This window comes from Ovis aries, chromosome 23, assembly GCF_016772045.2.
Source record: "Ovis aries strain OAR_USU_Benz2616 breed Rambouillet chromosome 23, ARS-UI_Ramb_v3.0, whole genome shotgun sequence".
NCBI lineage: Eukaryota > Metazoa > Chordata > Mammalia > Artiodactyla > Bovidae > Ovis > Ovis aries.
Genome location: NC_056076.1, coordinates 41,468,449 through 41,493,383, shown reverse-complemented (window position 1 = coordinate 41,493,383; position 24,935 = coordinate 41,468,449). Strand labels below are relative to the sequence as shown.

The 24,935-nt window shown below is 49.0% G+C and overlaps 1 protein-coding gene across 12 annotated transcripts in view; it reads right to left on the bottom strand.

The window, feature by feature from the left end:
• Positions 1-2,044: 2,044 nt before the first annotated feature.
• PTPRM (protein tyrosine phosphatase receptor type M) overlaps positions 2,045-24,935 on the bottom strand; it is a 656,058-nt gene continuing 633,167 nt past the window's right edge. For all 12 annotated transcript variants that reach the window (XM_042239325.2, XM_042239328.2, XM_042239326.2 and 9 more), the window contains 4 exons: positions 21,099-21,224; positions 18,953-19,116; positions 11,131-11,266; positions 2,045-2,882 (listed from right to left, as the gene is read on the bottom strand). In XM_042239325.2, coding sequence (XP_042095259.1) covers positions 2,829-2,882; positions 11,131-11,266; positions 18,953-19,116; positions 21,099-21,224 — 480 coding nt within the window. In that variant the 3' untranslated portion in view covers positions 2,045-2,828. The remainder of the gene's footprint in view (positions 2,883-11,130; positions 11,267-18,952; positions 19,117-21,098; positions 21,225-24,935) is intronic.

The following is a 24,935-nucleotide window of genomic DNA, read 5'->3' as shown; positions in this document are numbered from 1 at the left end:
TTCATCAGGCACTGGGTGACCCCAGGGGCCCACCTACCTGGAAACACAGAGAATGGAATCCTGGGAAAACGCACTCTACTGAGGCCAAGTTTACACATTACAGACACCACAGTACCCAGACCCAACGCTATGAGGAGGCTGTCCTTGAGCAGGACCATATCAGAAGTCAGGGAACTGGACCTCATTGTCACCGGACGCCACAGGGAGGGGAACCCTAGGTCTTGAGAGAAGACAGAGAAGGGACACAGTCGAGCAGTTGGCCTCTTTCATCTGCAAAGGGCAGGGACTTCTGCTGTGTCCAGAAAGTGGCAGGAATCCTGACCCTGCAGCTGGCCTCACGGGATGAAAAACAGCCACCAAACATCCCTGCTCCTCCAGCACTATTTCTGCTAAGGGCTAAAGACAAACGAAAGGAGGGTGAAAATCTAACAGGTTCAAAAGTCTGGTGGAAACCACTGCTCCCAGGTGAGATGGCTTTGACCTCAAAGGGAGGGACCAAGACGTGACAGCATTCCTACACCCATGATTTTGGGCCCTCCTGGAATGATTCTCCTCCCACCCTTCGTGGAGTAAAGACCTCCATGACCTTGTCCAAGAGGACCAAGGGCGCCGCTTCTCTTACAACCGAGCCTTGATACCAGGGCGCCCTGGGCACGGGAATGGTCCCCATTCCTGAATCCCAGAGAGGTAGACAGAAAGTGGCTTTTCATCTTTCAGGAGTTCGTCCAAGAGGGTTGGGGTGGTGATGCATAGAGGCCACTTTCCACGGGGACCTGGGGGGACCTGGGTAGTGAGATACCCAGTCGGTGGCAGCTAGCCCTTCCCATGCACATATGGGGTTCCTTCCCCCTCAAGGGGCTGGGGGACAGTGCACTCAGAGTGCAGAAGACAGGGCAGGTCTCAGATTCAGGGGCAACCTCGGGCCCTTGATGGACAACTTCTGACCTTGTCGGTCTTAGTCACCGAGATGCCTAGAGCAGGCAGTGGGCTGTGTCCTGTCTCACAGGAGAGGCAGGTCCTAGACTGTGTTAGTCATTCAGTCGTGTCTGACTCTGCGACCCCTTGGAGTGTACCCAACCAGGCTCCTCTGTCCATGGGATTTCCCAGGCAAGAATACTGGAGTGGGTTGCCATTCCCATCTCCAGGGGATCTTCCAGACCCAGGGATCGAACCCGCGTCTCTTACTTCTCCTGCATTGGCAGGCAGATTCTTTACCAACTGAGCCACCAGGGAAGCCCCTGGGCAGGTCCCGCCCTGAGTGCTGTATAAATGACACAGGGGCGGTGCTAGGATGCTGCCCCGCCTCCCCTGGGCCCCGGAGGCACCGGCACCGGCCAGGCCGGGTGACTCTGGACCCGTTGCTCAGTCTCTTGTGACCAAGCCTCTCAGTTATCCAATGGCTCAATGGCTCCAAACTATGTCTAGTCATACCGTTGGGGGGAAGGACCTGCTGCCACTAGAGGAAGCCCTTGCAGTTTTCAGCATAGACGGGTGTTCTTGAAGGACTGTCCCCGTCACCCACGGGTCATTTTACACAGCCTGGGGCTCAGCTTGTGCTCAGAGTGTGACCTCGCCCAGCTTCCTCCTCCTTCAGAAGCCAGCAGAGCCCTCAGGCGGCAGTCCCTTCTCCTGCAAGAAACGTCTGTCCAGAGTGGTGTCCGGCTCAAATGCACTCTGGTCCTGCTACTCTCTAAAGAGTGTTCTGGCAGCGAGTTTCAGGCATGAATGAAGCCTGGAAAGGATGGAGATGATCCCCTAGAGAAAGGCAGAGGCTTCTCCTCCTGCTCAGAAAATCATCACTCTGGAGTCCAGCCCAGAGCTCCTGTCAGAGCCTGCCCGCCAGATCAGAGCTCACTGGCCGGTGGCCTCTGGGGCTCATAGGGGCAGCTCAGGATGGGTCTTGATTTCTCCCTGACAAAAGATCTCTCTGAAATCCTAACTCCACCTGCTCCAATCCAGCAGACCAGCCATGGTTTCTCTGCCTGAGGCCAGGAGTGACCAGAGCTGCCCCACGGGGTGTCAGGACACCAGGCAGACACCACACTGCTCACGCGTCTTTATTTATTGAGCTGAGAATTCACACAGGTAGCATCATACAGCGAATCATTTCCAGGGCTGGATAAAAATGATTGTCACTCACCGCGCTTCACAAAAATTTCTTTTAATGAATAAATAATCTGATGAAATCGAAAATATTTACAATATAAACACACAGGAAGAACCGAAGAACTTCAGATCTGTGAACCTGATCGCCGACCTCCTCCTTCCCGAACCGAACGCCTCCCGAGCTTTTCCCTCGGAAACGATACAAATCTGATAGAAACAACAACTCATACAACATCTCTTGGTTCATTATACGTTTATCTGTTAGTCTTGGAAAGCTACATATATTATGCGACATGTTAAAATACAAATATTAACTAAAATAATATATTATCATAATGCCAGGTAGCATTCTCCACAGAACGAAAATGTACACTCAGCTGTGACAATAACAAACGTTCACGGGCCACAAAATAATACCCCAAAGGTACAAATTCCTTCATAAGAATATAATTGTGCTCTTCAATTTACCATCTGTCTGCGCTGCTCGAAGGGGCTGGTGCCCAGGACGACAGGGTTGGACCACTGGGTGCTGTGGGTGGGAATCGGGCAGTGCAAGCAGTTTTATAAACACTTTTTTTTTTCTTGGACTCTTTTTTAAAAAGAGCCAATTAGGCAAAGCAAAATAAGCATATGGAGCTGTCTTCATCTCATCGGCACAAACACCGTGGCACGCGTCCTGGCTGTGCAGGCTGGAAGGTTGGTGTGCGGGGCTCTTCACGCTGTCAGCCAGTATTCAAGTACTCTAGGGCTACCTCGTAGCAGAACTTGTACTGATCCTGGAACACAGAAGGGACACATCAGCGCAGCCACAGTGGGCCCCATTTCTCTGAGAGCAGTGATGCTGTGCGTGAATGCATGCTCAGTCAAGTCTGACTCTGTGTGACCCCATGGACTGTAGCCCGCCAGGCTCCTCTGGCCATGGGATTGTCCAGGCAAGAATACTGGAGTGGGTTGCTGTTTCCTTCTCCAGAGGATTTTCCAGACCCAGGGATTAAACCTGCGCCTGCTCTGCTGGCAGGCAGATTGTTTACTGCTGAGTCACCTCAGAAGTCCCAGTTAGGGCTTTAATTGGAAGCAATCAACCTGAGAAGGAGGTGAATCAGAAACGAGCTAGGACATCACAATCCTGGACCACACACATATTCAGTTTGATATTCCACACAAGGTCAATGAAAGAAATATTCTGAAATCTACACTTGTGAGGCTTCTTGGAAAGTTCCAGACAATTGGAACACATCTGTTTGTCCACACGTGTAAGTGCAACTGTTATATCAACATCCTGAGGGCAAATTATGGGAAAGCCAAGAGGTGTATTGGGAGGGAGGCTGGAGATACGCCTTCATGATTTGCTCAGTGAATAAACGTGGCTTCATGCCTGGCCTGGCTTTACCTCTGACTGTCAGTCAGCAGGACTCCTTCCGGTTTACAAGCGGTTATTAAGCGCCTACTCCTCGGAAGGAAAGTTATGACCAACCTAGACAGTATATTGAAAAGTAGAGACATTACTTTGCCAACAAAGGTCCATCTAGTCAAGGCTATGGTTTTTCCAGTAGTCATGTATGGATGTGAGAGTTGGACTATAGAGAAAGCTGAGCGCCAAAGAATTGATGCTTTTGAACTGTGGTGTTGGAGAAGACTCTTGAGAGTCCTTTGGACTACAAGGAGATCCAACCAGTCCATTCTAAAGGAGATCAGTCCTGGGTGTTCTTTGGAAGGAACGATGCTAAAGCTGAAATTCTAGTACTTTGGCCACCTCATGCAAAGAGTTGACTCATTGGAAAAGACTCTGATGCTGGGAGGGATCGGGGGCAGGAAGAGAAGGGGACGACAGAGGATGAGATGGCTGGATGGCATCACTGACTCGATGGACGCGACTCTGAGTGAACTCCAGGAGTTGGTGATGGACAGGGAGGCCTGGGGTGCTGTGATTCATGAGGTCACAAAGAGTCGGACAAGACTGAGCAACTGAACTGAACTGAACTGAACTACCAGGTACCTTGACCTGGCCCCTGACTCTGATAAGTCCGTGGTCCAACGAGGAGGATGAGACAGGGACCCAAGGGCCCCCAAGAGGCAGAGCTGAGTGGGGGCCACGAATGGTTCCCAACGTGGGTGAAGTGGAGGGGGAGCAGTGGTTCTCAGGGGAGATGTGAGGGGGTGGCAGGTGATGGGGAGCTGGAGGAGGAGCGTGTGGACTTGGGGAGGTGGATACTAAGTGCCTTGGATTGCCCAGGACAGTCTTGACTGATGCCTGTTATCTTGGTGGAATGGATAGTTGAAGCCTTGCTTGCTCTCAAAAGTGTCCCAGTCTGAATGGTAAAGCCTGTGGGCCTCCTGACTGTGGTCTTCCTGGCAGGCTGCCCAGGCAGAGATGGCAGAACAGGGACAGGCACTGGAGGCAACGTCTGATGCCCCCTGGGAGCCACATCCCAGTTCTTAATGGGGCAGCGAACTCATTTCTCTTGAGCACAGCTTTCTCAGATCCCGGACCAGCACCTGCGCAAGCTTTCAGTCCACATTCTAGGATTTGTTATTTCGGGATCTGATACTTCTATTTTCAGAATATTTACAAGAAATCACTCGAATTTCAAAATCCTGACGCTGTCAGCTCATGGCTGACACTGGCTGAGGCGAGCTCCAATCACTGCCGTTTTTGTGAATCGCACAGACAATTCTTTTTTCCTCTTTCATGGAAACCTAAGAGATCAGTTCCTTCTTGCAGAAACGTGGTTTTGTACAAAGCTAGCTGTGGAGTTAGTTTCAATGCCGACTATGGACCGTCCTCTTAACAGAGTGTTATGCATGCTCAGTCGCTCAGTCGTGTCCGACTCTCTGCGACCCCATGGACTATAACCCACCAGGCTCCTCTGTCCATGGGATTCTCCAGGCAAAAATACTGGAGTGGCTTGCCATTTCCTGGATCTTCCTGACCCAGGGATCAAATCTGAGTCTCTTGGATTGGCAGGCAGCTTTATTACTGCTGATTCTTAACATAGTAAGATGCACTTACAGGGCCACGTGGCTGCTGCTTTGGGTCAAAGGTGAATGAGGAACCCAGGAAGGGGTTTTGGGAAGGGGCGGCTGTTGGGGGGGCGGTAATCACTGAAGGTGCCCCATCATAAGCATGACTACAGTTTTTCAAAATGAGTTCTCTCTCTCTTCTCATCCTTCCTAAATAGGATGCTAGCTCCACAGACTCTGATGACTGGTTTTGTACAGGGAATGAGCAGAAGGATCACAAATTGCTGGTCCCCTCCCCTAGGCACCTCAAAAAACACCTGAAATCATCCCACTTGGAACCTGATTACACTTGATCACCAGATACAGCCCGTCTTTGGCGGTTTCCTCGCTTTTGAACAGTATAATTAAGCCACATGAACCATCTCTGCTTCAGGGGAGAAAGGGCGTTTATGCTTTGGTCCCACGATTTCCCAATCTGGGTGACATTAGCTGATGACGTGAGCATCTTTGTGCTGGACCACAACCAGGGTAACTGGCAATTCCTCTTCAAGACCCCTGCCCCCACCTTCGCTTCAGATGCTCCTTGCTCTCACAAAACAGGGAGAAAGTGAAACTTGAAAGGATACCCCACATGAGGTCACGCTGGAAGAGTCCCTGCCCTCAGGGAGGGCACGGGAGGCCTCGGTGCTGGTGGGCGGCTGCAAGCGGCTCCCCCAAAGGTCAGACAGTGCCTTTGTGTGCGGAACGTGGCCCCATAGTCAGCCTGTCACTTCAAACACCCCACGTCGCCTGAGAAGTTTCAAAGAGACTGTGCACTCACCTGGGGCAGAGTTTCCCCCTCTCCGCCTCTGCACACACACACCTGCTTTTGGAAATGAACACCAGCTTCAGTCTCAGCTGGATCCTTATTGACAAGCAGAAAAACGCTTCTGCCCGACATGCCTGCCAGGAGGGGAAGTGGGCCCATGTGCCAATAACCTCAGGTGGGACTGTTTGGATCAGTGTTCCTAGGGGGTCGCACCGTGTAACCAACCTACCTGTGCCTATGAGACCCCCAGAGGGCAGCTGCCTGTCTCTGATGATAGATGGATGGGTCATTACACTCAGTATAGCACTTTTTCCCTTTCCAAGGCCACATGCTGTCTGTGCATCTGGTTCTTTAATCAGACCCACTGGCCTGTGGCCGCTGCCTTTGCTGGTCCAGGGAGCAGGTCAGCTCCCTGTTCTTGGGTCCAGTAAAGAGAAGGAATGGGAAGTGGGCTTGGCCTGCCCCACCGCCAGTGTGGCCATACTGCAGGGCTGGCCTCTTCTCCTCCTGAGCTGTGCTTCTCACCTGCGGCACACCACATGGGCTCCATCTACCCCAGTCTTTTGGGGCGCGGCCTGGCTCCTGTATCTGTGAAGTGCCCCAGCTGATCCAACGTGTGGACGGGCCGAGGGCCCTTCTAGACCACGCATGACCTTTCTTATCCCCGGCTGCACATCAGGTCACCTGAGGCGCTCGTCCCATGGCTGCTGAAGCCAGGTCCATGTCACCTGGATCAGTCTCTGGGGTGGGCCTGGGGCTCAGAATTTTTTAAAGGTTCCATTACAGAGAAGTCAGTGTCATAGAGACAGAGACTAGAACTGTCGTCGTCAGGGGAGGGGCAAGTGGAGTGATGCTGGTGAGGGTACAAATTTTCAGTTATAAGAGCAGTGAATTCCACAGCTCTACCATACAGCACGGCGACCAGAGTTAATGATATGGAACTGTACCCTTGAAACTTGCTGACCACGGATTGCAAGCATTCTGACCACAGAGTCAGCTGCACTCACTCTGAGAGGCTGCAGTCGTGCTGATCACTGTGGTCTAGGGAACCACTCCACAACGGGTGAGTGTGTCAAGTCAGCACGTTGGCCAGAGCTCCCACTGCCTCCCGGGGACAGTAACTTTCTCGGGTAAGATCTGGCTCCTAAAGGCTGCTTCTCTGTTAACACAAAGACCTGGGAACTTCAAAGCCAAGTGCAGAAGCAAAGGTGAGAGACGACTGCAAGTTGAAGCAGCTGGTTTCCCAGCAACGGTACAAGAGACAAAGTGGCTCAGCGCGGGGGACTCCGTCTGCGTCTGACCAGGTCAGTAGTGCCAGTCTCAGGCTGACTGTGGCAGTAGGCCCCTCAGGGATCCAGGCCTTTGATGAGGGCCAGGGGCTGGCTGAAGAGGTGGATCACTGAGAAGTTGGGCAGCAAGAGGGGTCAGGAGACAAACCCAGTGGCCCTGCTGCATCAAAACATCTTGCTGTTGTTTAGTTGGTCAGTCCTGTTGGACTCTTTTGTAACTCTATGGACTGTAACCTGCCGGGCTCCTCTGTCTATGGGATCTCCCAGGCAAGAATACTGGAGTGGGTTGCCACTTTCCTCCTCCAGGGGACCTTTTCGACTCAGGATCAAACCTGGGCCTCCTATATTGGCATTGGATCTTTTACCGCTGTGTCACTAGGGAAGCACATCAAGATATCTAGTCTTGTGTTAAAATGATTTTGCTGCCTGGCAATCCATTGCCTTTTTCCTGGAGCCTCCAGACCTAAACACTGGAAGAAATAAATCCGTAGGCCCTCTGACTCTCCCTTGAGAGTGTCATGCTTCAAACCGGATGGGGAAGTTTCTAACTCAGACACAATTTGGAAAAATAATCAAAGCCTCAAGGGGGGATGGAGATGGGCCCACTTTGATCCCCTAGGAACATTCATCCTGCCCTGATGGGGGGATGGGGGGATGGGGGTTGTGGCAGCATGTTTTGGGGTCTGAATGGAAGGATGAGCAGACCCAGAGAGGCCTGGCCCTCCTGCCTCCCCACGCCCACCTGCCTGCCTCCTGGCGGCCAGCATGGGGTCTGTTCTAGGGTGCCCTGGCTCTCGCCTCCTCCTGCAAAGAGACAGCTAGGAGCGAGCTTCTCAGCTACTGGTATCACATTCTCTACTTAGGAGAGATTCAAGTCTTGGATGGTCTTTTATGCCCAATACAACTTTGCCAGGTTTTATCACCCTGACCTGAATTAGTTCTCTCAGCCAACACACACACACACACACACACGAGCGCCAAACTAAACAGAAACTGTACTCACAGCAAAAATAAACACACCAGCGACAAGAGCCCTGATTCAACTCAAGAAGCTTCAAGCCCACTGAAAAGAGCACCATGACATTTTCCCTCTGGTCACCAGATAAGATCTGTTATCCCGCCAGGAGGCACCGTGACAGATTCATCAGACATTTTTCTCAAGGAAATTGCAGGACTTTCTTACATTTCTCAGCCGCTGAGCTTATCATAAAACTGGTGTGGATCTTCGGGGTTCTGGGAATCCGAGAATCCTGTTTCTTCCTCAGAACCACACATGGATAGAGAAATGCCCAGGTTATGATGGGAATGTGGGCTGCAGTCAGGAGCTGCCTTCATGGAAAAGCACCCCATCCTGCAGTCTGCACCATCAATCTGGGAAAAGCCTTGCTGCTTCTGCCCAAAAAACTCGTGAGTGAAGGAAGCTCAGCAGAGCCATTTGGGGAAAGGCCTGGAAGGGTCTGTTTCTAACGATGTGCTTAAGTCAGGCTGCAGTGAGAATGGGATTACACTTTTTTAAAAAAGTCAAGGTTACTTTACTCAGATGCCAACTAATGTTTGGAAGCTACACACCTGTCCCTGAATCAGGGCATTAAATACCGAATGATGTCTCAGAATAGTTTCATTTATGCATTTGTTTCCAGCCTCTGCCAATCTGCTTATCTGTCCTAAACTTGGGCCACCTCTAACTGCCCTCAGCCTGGAAGATGGAGAATTCTGGGTGGGGGAACTCTAAAATTCAGGGGGGTCCCCAGGAGTGGTTAGATGGCATCACCAACTCAATGGATGTGAGTCTGAGCAAACTCCGGGAGATAGTGAAGGACAGGGAAGCCTGGTGCGCTGCAGTCAGTCCATGGGGTCACCAAGCATCGGACATGACTTAGTGACTGAACAACAACCCGGGGAGTGAGACAGTCCTCTGACCAGTGAAGTCTGGGCACAGAACCTGGCCCATCCACATGAAATCTGCACTGTGTGAAAGGCCCTTGTACATACCACGTGTATACATGCTATTGCTCCTGAAGCCGCCTCGCTTGCACCCAGTGCTTTTTTCACCTGCATCAGGTGGGCTGCTGGTCACACTGTGCCCTGTAGACACCTGTAGTCTTAGGGATGGGCTTTCTCACCTGGGGCACTTCTAAAACACTTTCATGCATGTTGTCACGGGGGATGATCTCAACAAACCAACATCGTCCCTGGTTACAAAGCAGGCTCGGGAGAGTTGAGTGACATGCCCAAGGCAATGTCAAGGTTATCTGTCTGAGGTCACTTCACTTGAATGAGCAGAGCTGAGAGTAGAAGGCAGGTTTGAGGGGCATCCCCAGGGCAGGATGGGGAAAAAATGGAAACAGTGACAGATTCTATTTTCTTGGGCTCCAAAATCACTATGGACAGAGATTGCAGCCATGAAATTAAAAGGTGCTTGCTCCTTGGAAGAAAAGCTATGACAAACCTAGACACCATATTAAAAAGCAGAGATATCACTTTGCTGACAAAGGACCATATAGTCAAAGCTATGGTTTTTTTTCTGTAGAGAGTTGGACCATAAAGAAGGCTGAGCGCCAAAGAATTGATGCTTTTGAATTGTGGTGCTGAAGAAGACCCTTGACAGTCCCTTGGACTGTAGGAAGATCAAAGCAGTCAACCCTAAAGGAAATCAACCCTGAATATTCATTGGAAGGACTGATACTGAAGCTCCAAAACACTGGCCACCTGATGGGAGCCGACTCATTGGAAAAGACCCTGATGCTGAGAAAGACTGAGGGCAGGAGGAGAAGGGGGCAACAGAGGATGAGATGGTTAGACAGCATCACTGACTCAGTGGATATGAGTTTGAGCAAGCTCCGGGAGATAGTGAAGGACAGGGAAGCCTGGCGTGCTGCAGTCCATGGGGTCACAAAGGGTCGCACACGACTTAGTGACTGAACAACCACCACCCAGGGCAGGGTGGGGAGTAGTGGTGCGGGGGGTACAGCCCTTTTTTTTGCAGAAGTCAACATGGTAATTGCTGATGGTTCTGAGAGTCTGCACCTGGCCAAAGAGGTTCCTGTTTGTTAAATTCCCAGGGCAGCACATGCATCTGGAAACTAGAACAGCTCACGAAGCACCCAGCACGTCTGTGGGGGAAGCAGATGGCCCTGGATGCTGAGCAGGGCTCGGGTGGGTCTCAGGAGCTGGCCGTCATGGGTGGGGCCATGGCTGTTTCCTCAGCTTCAGCTCCACTCCCTCTTTAGTCCCGTTAAGGTATTTACAATGTAAAGCAGCTTTCCAAGCTCCTCAGGGACTCCACCACGTCTTCCCCTCCCCATCCCAGGCCACTCTCCCCACCTTGGGATTAATTCCCCTGTCTCCTTCAGGTCCTTCCTCCACTAACAGAGAAATATAAAAACCTCATTGAAAAGCTTCCTCCTTTAAACTGTTCTCCTATTCTCAAGTCACAGCAGTCAGCATTTCAACAGCTCCACACAATAAAGAGATTTCATGAAATTCCCGAAGAAAACCATTCCACCTCGTCCTTTGTTTCTCCACCTCTTTCATCCTCTCCTCAGATACCCGCCATAATTAAATGCAATCGTCCGGATGTCAAACTCCAATTCCCAGCTTTGATAAATATTAGGTGATTAAGCTATTTATAAAATCTGTAATTTGAAAATCTGGCATTTCATGTGCTATGATTATTTCTTCTCTGTGAAGACGAAGTGCTTAGCCATGTGGAGGTGCTGCTGAGAATGGCAATTAATCAGGATGTGCATTTGTGAGTTTCAACTATTTCTACACGTCAGATGTGTTGAGAGGAGCCTACTGGTGAAAAGGCAAGAGGAAGGGAGAAGGAAGGAGAAAAACTCGGACGAGCACGGCGAATGCACCGTGAGCACGAGCCTCTCCCACCAGGGAGCAGACTGAGCTAACCAGGAACGGCTCCCCACCCCCTCCAACTCCAAGTGGGATGATAGACGGACAGGGTCCTACCAGCAGGTCCACCATGTTGGGCTTGTTGTTCCTCAGTGTCTTCACGGCGTGGAAGACGTCCACCGTCCGCTGGTGCCGTAGCATCTCGCAGACGATGCTTATGGCACAGAAGGTCCCGCTGCGGCCGCCCCCGTTCCTGCAGGAAGAGGAGAGGCAGGTGGTGGGTCTGGGTCACCCTCACAGCGCATGGCTCACACCACCTGGTCACACCTGCTGCCCAAGCCCTCCTGGCTGGGAGGCTTCACCTGAGCAAGTCCCTCTACCTGATGCAAACAGGGCCCAGAGCCCACAGGTCACCTGACCAGAGGTGATGGGAACCTGGCCTGCTCTCCCAGCTCCACCTCTGTCCCCAAGAGGTGACCTGATATGGCAGCTTTTTGCAAAGCTGCATAAGGCCCGCAGGAAAGTTTTCAATATACAAGTATCTCATGCCGTGTCTGCAGGAAACCTGGGATGGGTGTGGGTTATGCTCAGAGATGGATTTGGCCTCAGACAATCTATTAGCAATTCATGCTTTATCTCTAAAATATAAATGAAACAGGAGGGAAGAGGGCAGCGCACAACCCTGGAAAGAATGACACAGCCAGAGAGCACAGCATAAACTGATTAAATCCAAATGGGTACTAGAAGGCAGACACATCAACTTGACTAAACCTTGATCCTCAGTTCAAGCTCATTGCAACACATCAGCAAGCTAAATGACACCCAGAGGCGCCATGGCAGTTCCAAAGTGGATCATCAAAGACCAAAAAGTGGGCGGTGGCCCAATCCCTGGAAATCCCCGCCCCTTCTCCAAATAGTTGGAATACTTCTCCCACTCACTAGCATAGGAAATTGCCCATCCCATAAAAGGTAATCATAACCATAGTTTGAGACTGCCACACTCGCTCTCTGCTATGGCCCACACTCTGTGGAGTGTGTTTCTCTCTGAATAAATATACTTCCTACCTATCACTTTGTCTCACTGAATACTTTCTGTGATGAGAAATGAAACCTGAAAACCTGAGTTTCATTAGGTCCTGAAACCAGGTCTGTGATCTCAGTTGGAAGATCGTGGGTTTTGGCTGGGTTCCAGTCCCAATTTGAGATAAATGGCTTCATAAGGGCTCTTTCAAAATAAAACTTTCTATTTTGGATTAATTTTAATTGTACAGAATCACTATAAAAATAGCACAGAGAGTTCTCTCCATGTCCACCTTCCCTGATGGGAAGGTCTTACATACCGCAGCAAATGGTCAAAACCAGGAAGTTAACACTGGTATAATGCTATTGACTAAATTACAGACCTTGGTCAAGGTGTCCAATTTTTCTACAACCGTCCTTTCTTCTGGTCCAAGATTCAGTCCAGGACCCACCTAGCATTTGGGCATCACATCTCTTCAGTGTTTCCTATGAGCTGTGTCCTCTGTCTTCCCTTGTCTTTTTTGACCTTAACACTTTGAAAGAGGACTGGTCGGTCAGTTGTTTTGCAGAATATGGAATAGAGAATGAGATGCAGAAAACAGCCACGGTCCCCCATCAAACGATTTGAGAAGTCATCACAAAATACAAACTGTAGAAAGTACCTTCATTTTGATTCATCTGATGCTTTCTCATCATTGAACATGAGGTTATGCACTTGGGCAAGAAAACCATGGAAAGGCTTTCGCCTCCTTCAAAGGTTCATGGTGTTGAACTGTCTTGTTGCTGGCGATGCTGACCTTGGTTGCTTATTAAGATGGTGGATGTCTGGCAGATTTTTTCACCATGTAGTCAGGATGCTTCTCTTTGTAGTTAATAAGTATCTTGGGAAAAATACACTGGGATTATGTAACTGTCTTGCTCTCCTCAAAGTTTCTTCCGCTGTTATTAGTGCCCATTTAGGGATCCTGTCTGCAACAGTGTTCCCTGTGCTGCTTGCTGTTCACTCATTCAGTCGTGTCCAACTCTTTTCAATCCCACGAACTGCAGCACGTCAGGCTTCCCTGCCCTTCACCATCTCCCTGAATTTGCTCAGACTCATATCCATTGAGTCAGTAATGTCATCCAACCGTCTGATCCTCTCGTCCCTTTCTCTTCCTGCCTTCAATCTTTCTCAGAATCAGGATCTTGTCTAATGAATCGGCTTTTCGCATCAGATGGCCAAAGTATTGGAGCTTCAGCTTCACCATCAGTCCTTCCAATGAATAGTCAAGGTTGATTTCCTTTAGGATTGACTGGTTTGATCTCCTTGCTGTCTAAGGGACTCTCAAGAGTCTTCTCCAGCACCACAGTTTGAAAGCATCAATTCTTCAGAGCTTAGCTTTCTTTATGGGCCAACTCTCATATCCATACATGACTCCTGGAAAGACCCCAGCTTTGTCTCTACGGACCTTTGTCAGCAAAGTGACGTCTCTGACATCTGCCTAATTGGTTTCCACGTCCCTCTTTCCTTCTACATCATGCTCTAAAGACAACTCTCAGCCACTGTTTGAAAATTTATTTGCTTATTTATTTCTATTATTTATGTCACTTTAGACTTTTATATATCAATTTCACTTCTTCGAGCTAAAATAGTATCCATATTTATTTTGTTGCTGAAATTGTTCCAGCTTTGGCCATGAGGAGCTCCATCAGGCTGGTTCCTCCAACCCTTTTCAAGCACATCCTTATGTTCTAGAACCATGAGATTTTCTAACTGGTCCTATAACTTCTCCCTTGTACCAGCTCTGGAATCAACCTCTTTTCCAAGGATGTAAAGGACCTTTTTTTTTTTTTAAAAAAAAAAAAAAACAACACAATACCATTGTTATTACAACTAAAATAAACACTACAGTTCAATGGAATCGAATTTCTAGGTACTGTCCAAATTCCCCAGGTTGTTTTAGACTTTTTCTTACAGTTGACTTTTTCAAATCCTCATCCAAGCAAAGTCCACACTGCATTCGGTTGACAAGTCTTGCAAGTTTATTTTAATCTGTGGGTTCTTTTTGCTCTCTCATTTTTTCCTCTTGGCAATTTATTTGTTGAGGAAACAGGGTCATTTTCCCTGCAGACAGCCCCACATTCTGGGTTGTTCTCATTCACTGCATCTCTGAGAATCATTTAACCTACCAATCTCTAATCCTGTGCTTTCTGTTAATTGGGATGTTTCATAAGAATTCAGGATTTTTTTTTCTTTCTGGATAAATATACTTTATAAGTGAACTTTCATTAGGAAGCAGGCATAGGATATCAACTTATTTTGTGATTTTAAGATTGATCACCGTGTTCCAATGCCAGCTTGATCATCCCATTCTTAAGTTCCAAATCAGTTTTTTAAATAAAGCATAACATACCTACAATTAAGCCCACAAGTGGTTAAGTATAGATCGCAGTTAACTTTTGCAAATGCATATAACATTAACTACCATTTGGATCAAGATACAGACCAAGATCAGCTCCCTGGATCCCCTCTCCCCAGTATTCCTTCCTCACCAAAACTACCAACACCTTCAAGATAATCTCTGTTCTCATGTCTAGCATCGTTAGTCTCTTTTGTCTGGTTTTGAATTTTGTACGCATGGAATCACACAGCATACACTCTTTGAGTCTGGCTTATTTTGTTTAACATTATCTGTGTGAGAAGCATCCATGTTGTATCAGTAGTTTGTCCTCTTACATTGTGTGTGTTAGTCGCTCAGTTGTGTCCAACTCTTTGGGACCCCATGGACTGTAGCCCACCAGGTTCCTCTGTCCATGGAATTCTCCAGGCAAGAATACTGGAGTGGGTAGCTGTTCCCTTCTCCAGGGGATCTTCTGGACCCAGGGATTGAGCCCAGGTCTCCCGCATTGCAGGCAGTTCTTTACCATCTGAGCCACTAGGGAAGCCTTTTCTTCTTACGTTGCTGAGAATAATTCCATTGAGTGGATATACTACTGCATAATTTCTTTGTCTAGGAGCTGACGAATGTTTGGGCTGTTTGCAGTTTCCCATATTACGAATATGTTTGCTATAAGCACGTCTCCTATTGCATTTATGAGTCATTTTTGCAGTCAGTGAGCTCACAGCAGAAGAGCTCAGAGGATATATTTATATTTAGCTTTGCTAAATGCTGTTAAAGGGCTTCCCAGGTGGTGCTAGTGGTAAAGAATCCTCCTGCCAATGCAGGAGACAGAGACATAGGTTTGATACCTGGGTCGGGAAGATCCCCTGGAGGAGGGCATGGAAACCCACTCCAGTATTCTTGCCTGGAGAATTCCATGGACAGAGGAGCTTGGTGGGCTACAGTCCACAGGGTTACAAAGAGCTGGACACGACTGAAGTGACTTAGCATGCAAGCACGCACACACATATGCTATTTAAATGGTTCCAAAATGGTTGTATGTGCTTACTTTGTTCCAACAGTGTTTGGGAGTCCAGTTACTCCACAGTCTCCCAACACTGAGGACCAGTTATTTGTTTAAATTTTAGACATTCTGGTGAGAATGTAGGGGCACCTAATTTTGCTGTATTTTAATGCATATTCTCCTGAAAACTAATGATCCCTTTTCTATGCTTATTGGCTACTTGGATATTCTTTTTGAAAAAATGAAGTTCTCGTCAAGCATTTTGCCCGACAGTTGGACTGTCTGTCCTTTTCCTGTCGAATTCAGCAGTTCTTTGGCATGCTGGCTATGAATTCTTTGTCAGATGTAAGGAGCACAAACGTCTGTGTCCTGTCTTGTGTTTCCACTCTCCTTGGATGAACGGGAGCGCTCAGCTTTAACGATCTAATTTACCAATGTCTTCCTTTACGGCCGCCGTTCTGTGTCCTGCATAACTCATCTCTGATCACGCCTTCAGGTGAAGATTTTCTGTAGAAGCTCTGTTGTCTTCCTTTGCAGGTCTGCACTGAAGACAGCATGCACTGGAGATGCTCTCCGGGTAGCGTGAGAAGGGAGACCACTGCCCTGCAGGTGGTGTGCTGCTGCGGGACCCTGCTGTGAGTCAGGGGACCCCGAGGTGTGGCTGCTCCTGGATTTTCTCTTCTGCTCTTCAGTCTCTTCTCTCTCTCTGCATCGACACCTCACTGTTTCTCCTCCATTGGCTTTTCACCTAACGCTTTCAGCAGCTGTCAATGACCACTGTCTACATCCATTACTTTCATCAAGGGTTGAAAAAGCATGAGACTTTAATTCTATCCATTTCAACTAGTTTTATTAGCTGGAAGACGTGTATAAGGAAAAAGAATTCCCTGCTTGCTTTCTGTGAACCACTCAGTTCACAGCCCTGAAGGGCATCCCGGGAATGCATGCTCTGTCCGTGGCCAGTAGGTGGCACTGCGCTATACTGAATAGGAAGAAGTTCTCATCTAGGGGGCGGCGGGGACAGCAGGTTGCCTGTGGGTCAAAGCAACGTCTCCTGGCCTGAACTGGAGGATACCAATTCAACCTAACTCTGTTCCTACAACTAAAACACCTTAGATTAAGACTTTAAAATCTTGACATAAGTCAGCATTGTCCCCAGCCTGGGTCTCACACCCCGCCTCCGTGATATAGAGAGAGTAAATGGCAGCCCCATGGTAACAGATGGGACTTCAGAGTTGAGGGGAGGATGGTTCCCAAGGAAAAGTCCAGGTTCTCTCAGCAGGAGAAGGGGCCGGGGGCTCGGCTGGCAGGAGGGCAGAAGCAGCAGGTGCCTACCGTGTCCACTGGGTGAGAAAACGGCCACTGTCTTAGGTATCATGTGGGCAGGGGGTGGAACTGTTCAGTCTGGGCTCATAGCCGTGCCTTGGAGAGTGTCTCTGCATGGTGGCCTATGAGGTGCAGTGACTTAATGGGTCTTTGCATTTCCCCCCCAGGCCCCTCTTGGGGCCTCAGATCTCCCACTACTGGGATGTAGCCCCCACCTTTTGTTCTGTTATGATAAAAAAATTTTTTTTTTTATTGTGGCAAAAGTCACACGACATAAAACATACTATTTAACCATATTTAACTGTGCAATTCTGTGGCACTAAGTACCTTCACAATGTACAACTCACCATCATCCATAGCCTGAAAACTTTCACCTTCCTAAACTGAAACTCTGTCCCCATTAAATGCTAGCTCCCCATTCTCCCCCACCCTCGACCCCTGGCACCTACCAAGGGACTAATACTTTCTAACTCTATAAGTCTGACTATTCTAGGTACACCTTTATAAGTGGAATCAAACAGTATCTGTCTGCACCTACTGTCTACCGGAATGCATTTTTAAGATGAACTTAATACGTGTGGGACACAGCCATTAGGGTCCCAGGGCTGGCCCTGGTCAGGAAGCTTCTAGGAAGTGTGATGTTTCTAGTTCCAGAGGCTGGCAGGCTCCTGATGCAGAAGTCGGTAACCACAAACTGTATTTGCATTCCCAAGAAAACCCAACCGATCGAATACAAACTCTCACTAAAATGTCGATTATCCTTGCCAGGGCTGTATCACCTCACACAGGTGACCTTCTGACCTTATTCTGATCAGAAGTTAAGTCTGCAAGTAGAGGAATAAAAACGGGGATGGGAGCAGTTCATAGATCCTTCTGGACATTTTCTTGGTGGAGATGATTTTAATGAACTGGGTCCCTGAGAAGGAAGGGGAAGGTGGAGAGGAGGAGTGGGGGGACTTCTGATGAAGGGCCGGTGTTGGTTGCTTCATTAGACTGTTTCTGAGGGGACAGTGGTTTCCTGCCACATTCAGTGTTGAGAGGTGGCAGAGTCCTGGGTTCCCAGATCCAGGGTGGGGGGGTGGGGGTGGGGGCCATCTCGCAAGATACGGCAGCGAGCAGAGTAACGAGCCCTCGGCCATGCTGGTTGCTGTAACCAGGGTCAGTGTCCCCAGAGCAGAGCTTTGTCTTCCCTTCAATTTGGGAGAGAGTTCCCTGTGAGCTTGTTAACAACGCTCCACCGAAAAGAGAAGGAAGCTTATACTCAGTGTCCACAGACTCTCTCCCCATCTCCCCAGACTGTGAGGCTTTCTAGTCGCTGCCCATTAAGCCACCTCCAGCTGGTTGATTAGTTCCTATCCTCGCCCATGAGAAGATGCAGGTGAAAGTGCTTTGAAAAGCACGCAGGCTCGAGCCACGGCTTGCAACCTCGGCCTCATGCTGAAATAATCCGGGAGTTAAAAAAGTACTGCTGCCTGGTCTTCCCACCCCCAGAGATTTGGATTTAATTGTTCTGCTGTGGCCTGGGCATCGTTTGTTTGTTTTTTAAAGCTCCCCAGATGTGCAGCCAAGGTTGGGAACCATTATTCTGCAGCCAAAGATCTCCCATTTTAGCACTTGTTAAAATTGCCGGTCTGGAGACCAGTCTGCAGACCCTGACTGTAACCAAATCTTCCCAATATATATCTATCCCCAGGCAAACAAAACAAAACAAAACTCTCTTAAAACCACAAATAAGAAGGAAACAGTTCCTCTGAAACCTCTGTCATGAAATCCAACAGAATCACCAATGAGTGCGCTGGAAAACTAGTTGTGCCATAACAGGGAGGGCCCCTTGACTGTGGCATTTGCTGACGTCCGTGACATAAACACGTCTGCCACTGAGGTTTTTAGGTTACCAACAGTTTCACAACCAGCTCAGAAAATTCTCCGAAGCTTAACAACATGCTCTCAACAGCTCTGGAAGGAGCTGACTGAATCCACCCAGGTATTTTTTTGGGGAGGCAGTGGCTCCCAGTCACAAGGTTGGGGCTCAATTTATAGCAGCGACACCCCCTCCAATGGTAAAATGCGTATGTGCTTGTTTTCTGCAAAGTAATGAATGGACTGATGAGCTGGCGCCCAGATCTGCTTACTTTTCCATTTATAATGAACAGAGGCAGTGAGCTGAGGCGTCAGGGCTGGTGTCAGTCCGGCGGGTGTGTGTACTCACAGGCAGTGCACGACCGTGCGTCCCTCCCCGCCGTTGTACTCCTCCTGCCACTTGTCCACCTGGCGGATGAGCTTCAGGAAGGAGCGCTTGGACACCGGCGTGTCCCTGTACATCGGCCAGCCCAGGAACTGGAACTGCTGCACCATCCGGTACCCGTCCTGGGGCTGCAGAGTGCCGGGCGATCGGAGGGGAGTGGAGAGAAAAAAAGCAGGCGTTACTCTTAGGGCCAAGCTCCAGCGCGCTGACCCCACCTCCTCATGCCAGTGGGCCCAAGGGAAGGAGGGCCTATGGCCCGAGGAGTTAGGAGTCTGAATCAAGAGCTGATATAAAACACCAGGTGTTTCCAATGGGAGGCCAGACAGAAGCGAAGTGGAATGCTCACAGCTTTGCAAACGCTGTATGAAAAACAGCACACGACCGGAGCTCTGACCACACTGGGCTGAGAGTGGTAAATAGGCTTGACTTTAGTTACAGGTAAACTAAAGGGAGAGGATAAATTGTGATCTGGCAATGTCTGTGAGTTCAGAGTGTTACAGATGACACTCCGTGTCACTGTGTCCTGGGAGTATCACACAGCTCTGCTCACTGGCAGGACTCTTGCAAAGATATCAATAGTTAATCTTTCATCATAATTAAATAGAATTATGTGTATGTGCTCAGTTGCTCAGTCGTATCCAACTATGCAACCCTATGGACTAAAGCTCCTCTGTCCATGGGATTCTCCAGGCAAGAATATTGGAGTGGGTTGCCATGCCCTCCTCCAGGGGATCTTCCCGACCCAGGGATTGAACAGAACCTGTGTCTATCTCCTGAGTCTCCTGCACTGGCAGGAGGATTTAAATAGAATTTTAGGAGTCAAGAAATAATCAGGCCACATGATTTTAGTCTGACTCTCTTGGGCTAAATCTTCCATGGCTGCCAGTAGCACCCAACACAGGGGATCACTCTTGTTTCCTTCCTGGCTGTACCCCCACCAAACTCCACAGCTCTTGGCCTCCCTTCCTGCCAGACTCTTGCTGATGCAGGCTCCAGGCTCAGTCCTTGGGTCCCTTTCTCTTCTCCACTTTTCTCTGGAAGGTTTCATTCAGTCTCATGACTTTAACTATTCCAGTGAGTCCTCAATCTGGGTCTCCAGACCTTGCTCCTGAATTTCACCCTCAGATTCCAAGGTCTCCATGATATTCCACTGCAGGCATCAAACAGTCACTTCAAACCCAGCACATACCCAGCTGACCTGCCTTCTGTCCGTGCATGCTCTGACCCCTTACAATCCTGTTACCTGCACAGCTTTTCCTAACCTGGTTAATGTCTGTTCCATCCAGTTCTCAGGACCAACATGCTGAGAGCTGCTCCTGAGTCCCTGGGATCCAACCAATTAGCCCATCCTATCCTATCAGCTCTGAGGCCAGAATGTATCAGAATCCCTCCACCCCCCCCACCCCCCGCAACTGCCGCTCTGTCTACCCTTGTCCTTTCCCACCTGGATTATTACAACAGCCTCCTGACCCGCTCTCTCACTGTCAGTCCTCAGCACAGACGCCAGGCCTGCTTTCTAAAAGCTCGATTAGAGCTCAAGACTCTTCCACTCGGGACCCGGTAGCGGTGCTTCCTTTCCTTCAGCGCAGAAGCCCCGATCCTGGCGGTGGCCTGCAGGGCCCTACGTGACCTCTACCCCCTGGGCCCCAACCTCGGCCCCAGCAGCTACTCCCGCCTTCGCCTCCTGGGCTGCGGACACACCAGCCACCTTGCTGTTATGGGACTCACCAGACAATCCCCCCACCTCAGGGCCTTTGCACCGACTGTCATTTCTGCCCCCAAAGCCAACTGCACGAGAGCACGTGGCTGCCCCTCATGCCCGCCAGGCTGCATTCATACAGCCCCTCTGCTCACACTCTGGTCCAGGCCTGGCACCTTCTGCCTTCCCATTTTTCTCCTATAGCATACAGTACCTCCTAGCAAATCTAGCAGGCAATCTTTGTGTCCATTCTCTCCTGTCTGTCTCCTCCCTTTAGAACATAAGCTCCACAGGATCAGGGAACTTTGTTTTGTTCACAGACTCCTAGAAGGGCCTTCAGGCTCCCAGAACACTGACTGACCTAGACCATCTACCCAGTCAATTGATGAGAAAATAGGTTGCGGATCTTACTCGCGCTGCGTTGTAGATTCGGAATATCCTACTGATGATGTCTTCTTCCAGGTCAGCAGAAACAAACTCCACCTGGATGGGGCCGTGTCGGTGGACTCCGTTCTCTGGCCAGTACTGTGGACACAACTGGATTCAAAACACAGAAACGTGAGGTTAATGAGCAGAGTACATTTACTGCTCATGTCTGGGTAAGGTCACTACCAGCATCAGGCCCCAACACCCCTCATTCACTTCAGCTCCTTTCTCTCTTCCGTCCCCCAAGTTGACCTGTTGACTTTCTTGTTGGCTGAGCCCTTAACTACCCCCTGTCCATCTAGTACTTTTTCTCTATTTTCTGTGAAAGCACCACTAAGCCACGAGGAATTCTGCCTCCCAAGGAGGTCATGTGGGCACTACTGAATACCATCGCTGTAAGATCTCTTTTGCCACTGAAAGGCCCTCTTCTCCAGCCCTGGGGAGGTGCCCTGAGCTGCCATTATAAGAGCAAAGACATTTGAGATGACCCACTTGACATCCCAATCTCCAACCTTCCACCTGGGCCCGCCTAGGAGTATGTAATCACTTTGAGAGCAGGGCTGTTTAGTGACAAAATACTGATAACAGTGTTGGGTTGCATTTTCTCACGCTCTGGTCCAAAACCTCCCAGCTCAGACCTAGGAAACACGGCAGAATAAGAGTAACCACTTTGGGCTTCAATTAAAAACTCAATTTCCTAGCATCTCACACTCCAGGTATTGATGACACTGGAGAGCCAGGAGTTCTGCCGAAACGTGAAGCAGGTGATGAGTGTGGCGGGCAGGGTGCCAGGCATGATGGCAGATGAGGGAGGCGATCTTGCTTACCACTGCGCTGCAGCAACATTGAACTTGGAGACAGGTAAGAAAACTCCCGTCTGTTATCACAAATCTTTTCTAAAGCTCTGCAGGCATGCGTGCATGCTCAGTTGTCCCATTGTGTCTGACTCTTTGCAACCCCATAGATGTAGCCTGACAGGCTCTGTTGAGTGGGTTGCCCTGCCCTCCTCCAGGGAATCTTCCCAACCCAGGGATAGAATGCGCATCTCTTACATTTCTTGTATTGGCAGGCAGGTTCTTTACCACTGAGTCACCTGGGAAGCCTTCTAAAGCTCTGAGACCCTAAAGTCTGAAATGAAGCTTCTTCTGGGACTCGGTATGCAATGATGTTTTGGAAGCAGCATTTAACTATTTTTTTTCCAATTTACTGGAGGGACAAATGGCTGGGGGGCAGGGCAAGAGGAAAACACTTCATTATTTTACAGGCTATTTCTTCTGAGCCAAGAGCAGATGAAAACATCTCATTTTTAAGCAGAATGATGTACAATGAAGGTGAGAACCTACTGCTTGAAATTCCTTTTTCTGATGACTTTTCTTTTCCAAAGGATCTAAAATCTCATCATGGAAGGTTACAAAGGTTGATTTATATCGAAGATTGCAAGATGGTTTCCAGTGGATCAGATGAAGACATCTCCCTCCCTCTGCTATAGAAGCTAAAGGTTTGAATTTCATGACCAACAAGGAAAGTAGGATAACTAAGGGTCCTTTTTGCATGAGCTGAGTCTATAGTATTTTAGAAATTACATTTATTTATTTGAAAATAAGGCTTCTAGGCTTCCCAGGTGGCTCAGCAGTAAAGAATCCACCTGCCAATGTGGGAGATACGGATTCGATCCCTGGGTCAGGAAGATGCCACATATCGTGGAGCAAACTGAGGCCCCATGCCACAACTATTGAGCCTGCGCTCCAGAGCCTGGGAGCTGCAGCTACTAAAGCCCATGCTCCCTAGAGCCTGTGCTCAGCAACTAGAGAAGCCATCACAGTGAGAAGCCCGTGCACTGAGACTAAAGGTTGGCCCCAGCTCACGGCAACTAGAGAAAGTCCGAGCAGCAAGGAGACCCAGCACAGTTAAAAATAACTAACTATATAAAGGGCTTTCCTGGTGGCGCAGTTGGTAAAGAATCCGCCTGCAGAATGGGAGACCTGGGTTTGATCCCTGGGTGGGGAAGATCCCCTGGAGGAGGGCATGGCAACCCACTCCAATATTCTTGTCTGGATAATCTCTATGGACAGAGGAGCTTGGTGGGCTACAGTCCATGGGGTTGCAAAGAGTTGGACACAACTGAGCGACTAAGCACACAACTATATAGTAAATAAAAACTTAAGAAAAAGATATTGCTTCCACGAAATTTTTCCTTCCTCACCAGAGCTTCTCGGTGACAAGTTATAAAACTGCCTTGTCAAAAGACAGCTCGCTGAAGTTTATTTTCTCTTTGACCCCCGCAGGATACCCATGTTAAAATTAACAGGCATATGATGGGAAGCTGAGTTGGGAAGAGAAGCCCTAGCACGCACATCTAACTGTCCTGCCCATTTTCTCCTGATGGAGCCAGCCTTGCTTTCTCTTCGTCCTCCCAATTCAGCCCTCAATCTAAAGCTCGTCACTTTCACCAGAGAAACACGAACGGCCCGGCTGGCGCGGGCTCCTGGATTATGGCATTCTGCATCCTGCCCAAGGAAACCGTGCGGAAAATGGCTTAAATAGTGCATAACACATCCATGAACTAGGCCTATAAATACTTAAAGCAGCTGAGTGCTATTCTTGCACGATCGCAGAGACTTTCGGTTCAAATGCTCCATTTAGTGCTCTCTAAAAGGCCGAATCCCAAGAGCATCCTTTCTCCAAACCAGTACTGGCTCCATCTGCTGAGCGGGATGGGGACCTTAGTCTCTCCCACTGGGGTGGCCAAGGCTTGGTATGAACCCAGACAACTGTGGGTTAGGACGTGACTTTAGAATTCAAGTGTTAGTTGCTTAGTCATGTCCGATATTTTGTGACCCCATGGACTGTAGCTGCTAGGCTCCTCTGTCCATGGGATTCTCCAGGCAAGGATACTGGAATGAGTAGCCAGTCCCTCCTCCAGGGGATATTCCCAATCCAGGGATCGAACCCAGGTCTCCTGCATTGCAGGCAGATTCTTTACTGTCTGAGTTCACGGCTGAGTGACTAACACGCTTTAGAATTCAACAGTGTCATGCACAAAGAAACTTGTGTAAGCCACTGATGTCTGGTTCACTCATATGGAAAAAAAACAGTCTGTCACTGCATTTCAGTATTCACATTAGGGGAAAAACAATGATTCTGAAGAGGGAACACTTGCTTATCCTCTGTCTGTGACCAAGCAATCTCGAATGAGTGGAGCTGAACGCATGGCATTGTGAGTTAGAAAACCAGCAACCTCGGTCGTGTTTCTGGTTGTGTCATGGAGGTTCCCCAGCTGTGGCGTCGGCTTGTTTTTATAAATGGTTGCCACCCATTCTTCGGAGAGGAGAGGATCACCACGGAAGACTACTGAAATATTTAAGCTTCTTAAGTAAAAAGGACTAGATGAGGACAAGCATGATCATTATTATTTCATTAACTAGCTCTTGGGCTGCAGCCTTAACAAGACAATGCATTGCTTCAAATGTAATGAAAAACATTACAGGACTGAAGTGAAGGTCCCCGGGATTTTTGGCAGATTGATGACAATAAAGCGGATTTTAGGAAGGAAAATTTTTGTCCACGTTGGCTGCTGCAGTATGTCAGACTTTCATTTTTTTAAAAAAATTTGTCTCTATGAGACAGAAAATTAATTCCGTTCCAGAACAAGTTTATTCTTACAACACACCAAGTTCAAACTTCCCACAAGTGCCTCTGTCACGGCAGGTCAGCCCGTGAATAGAATAGCTGGGCCCTAAAGTGATAAATCCAGCTCCCAGGGACCCCGGGCTCACTCTGTCTGGCCTGACAATTCCCTTTAGGAAAATCCTTCTAACCCCA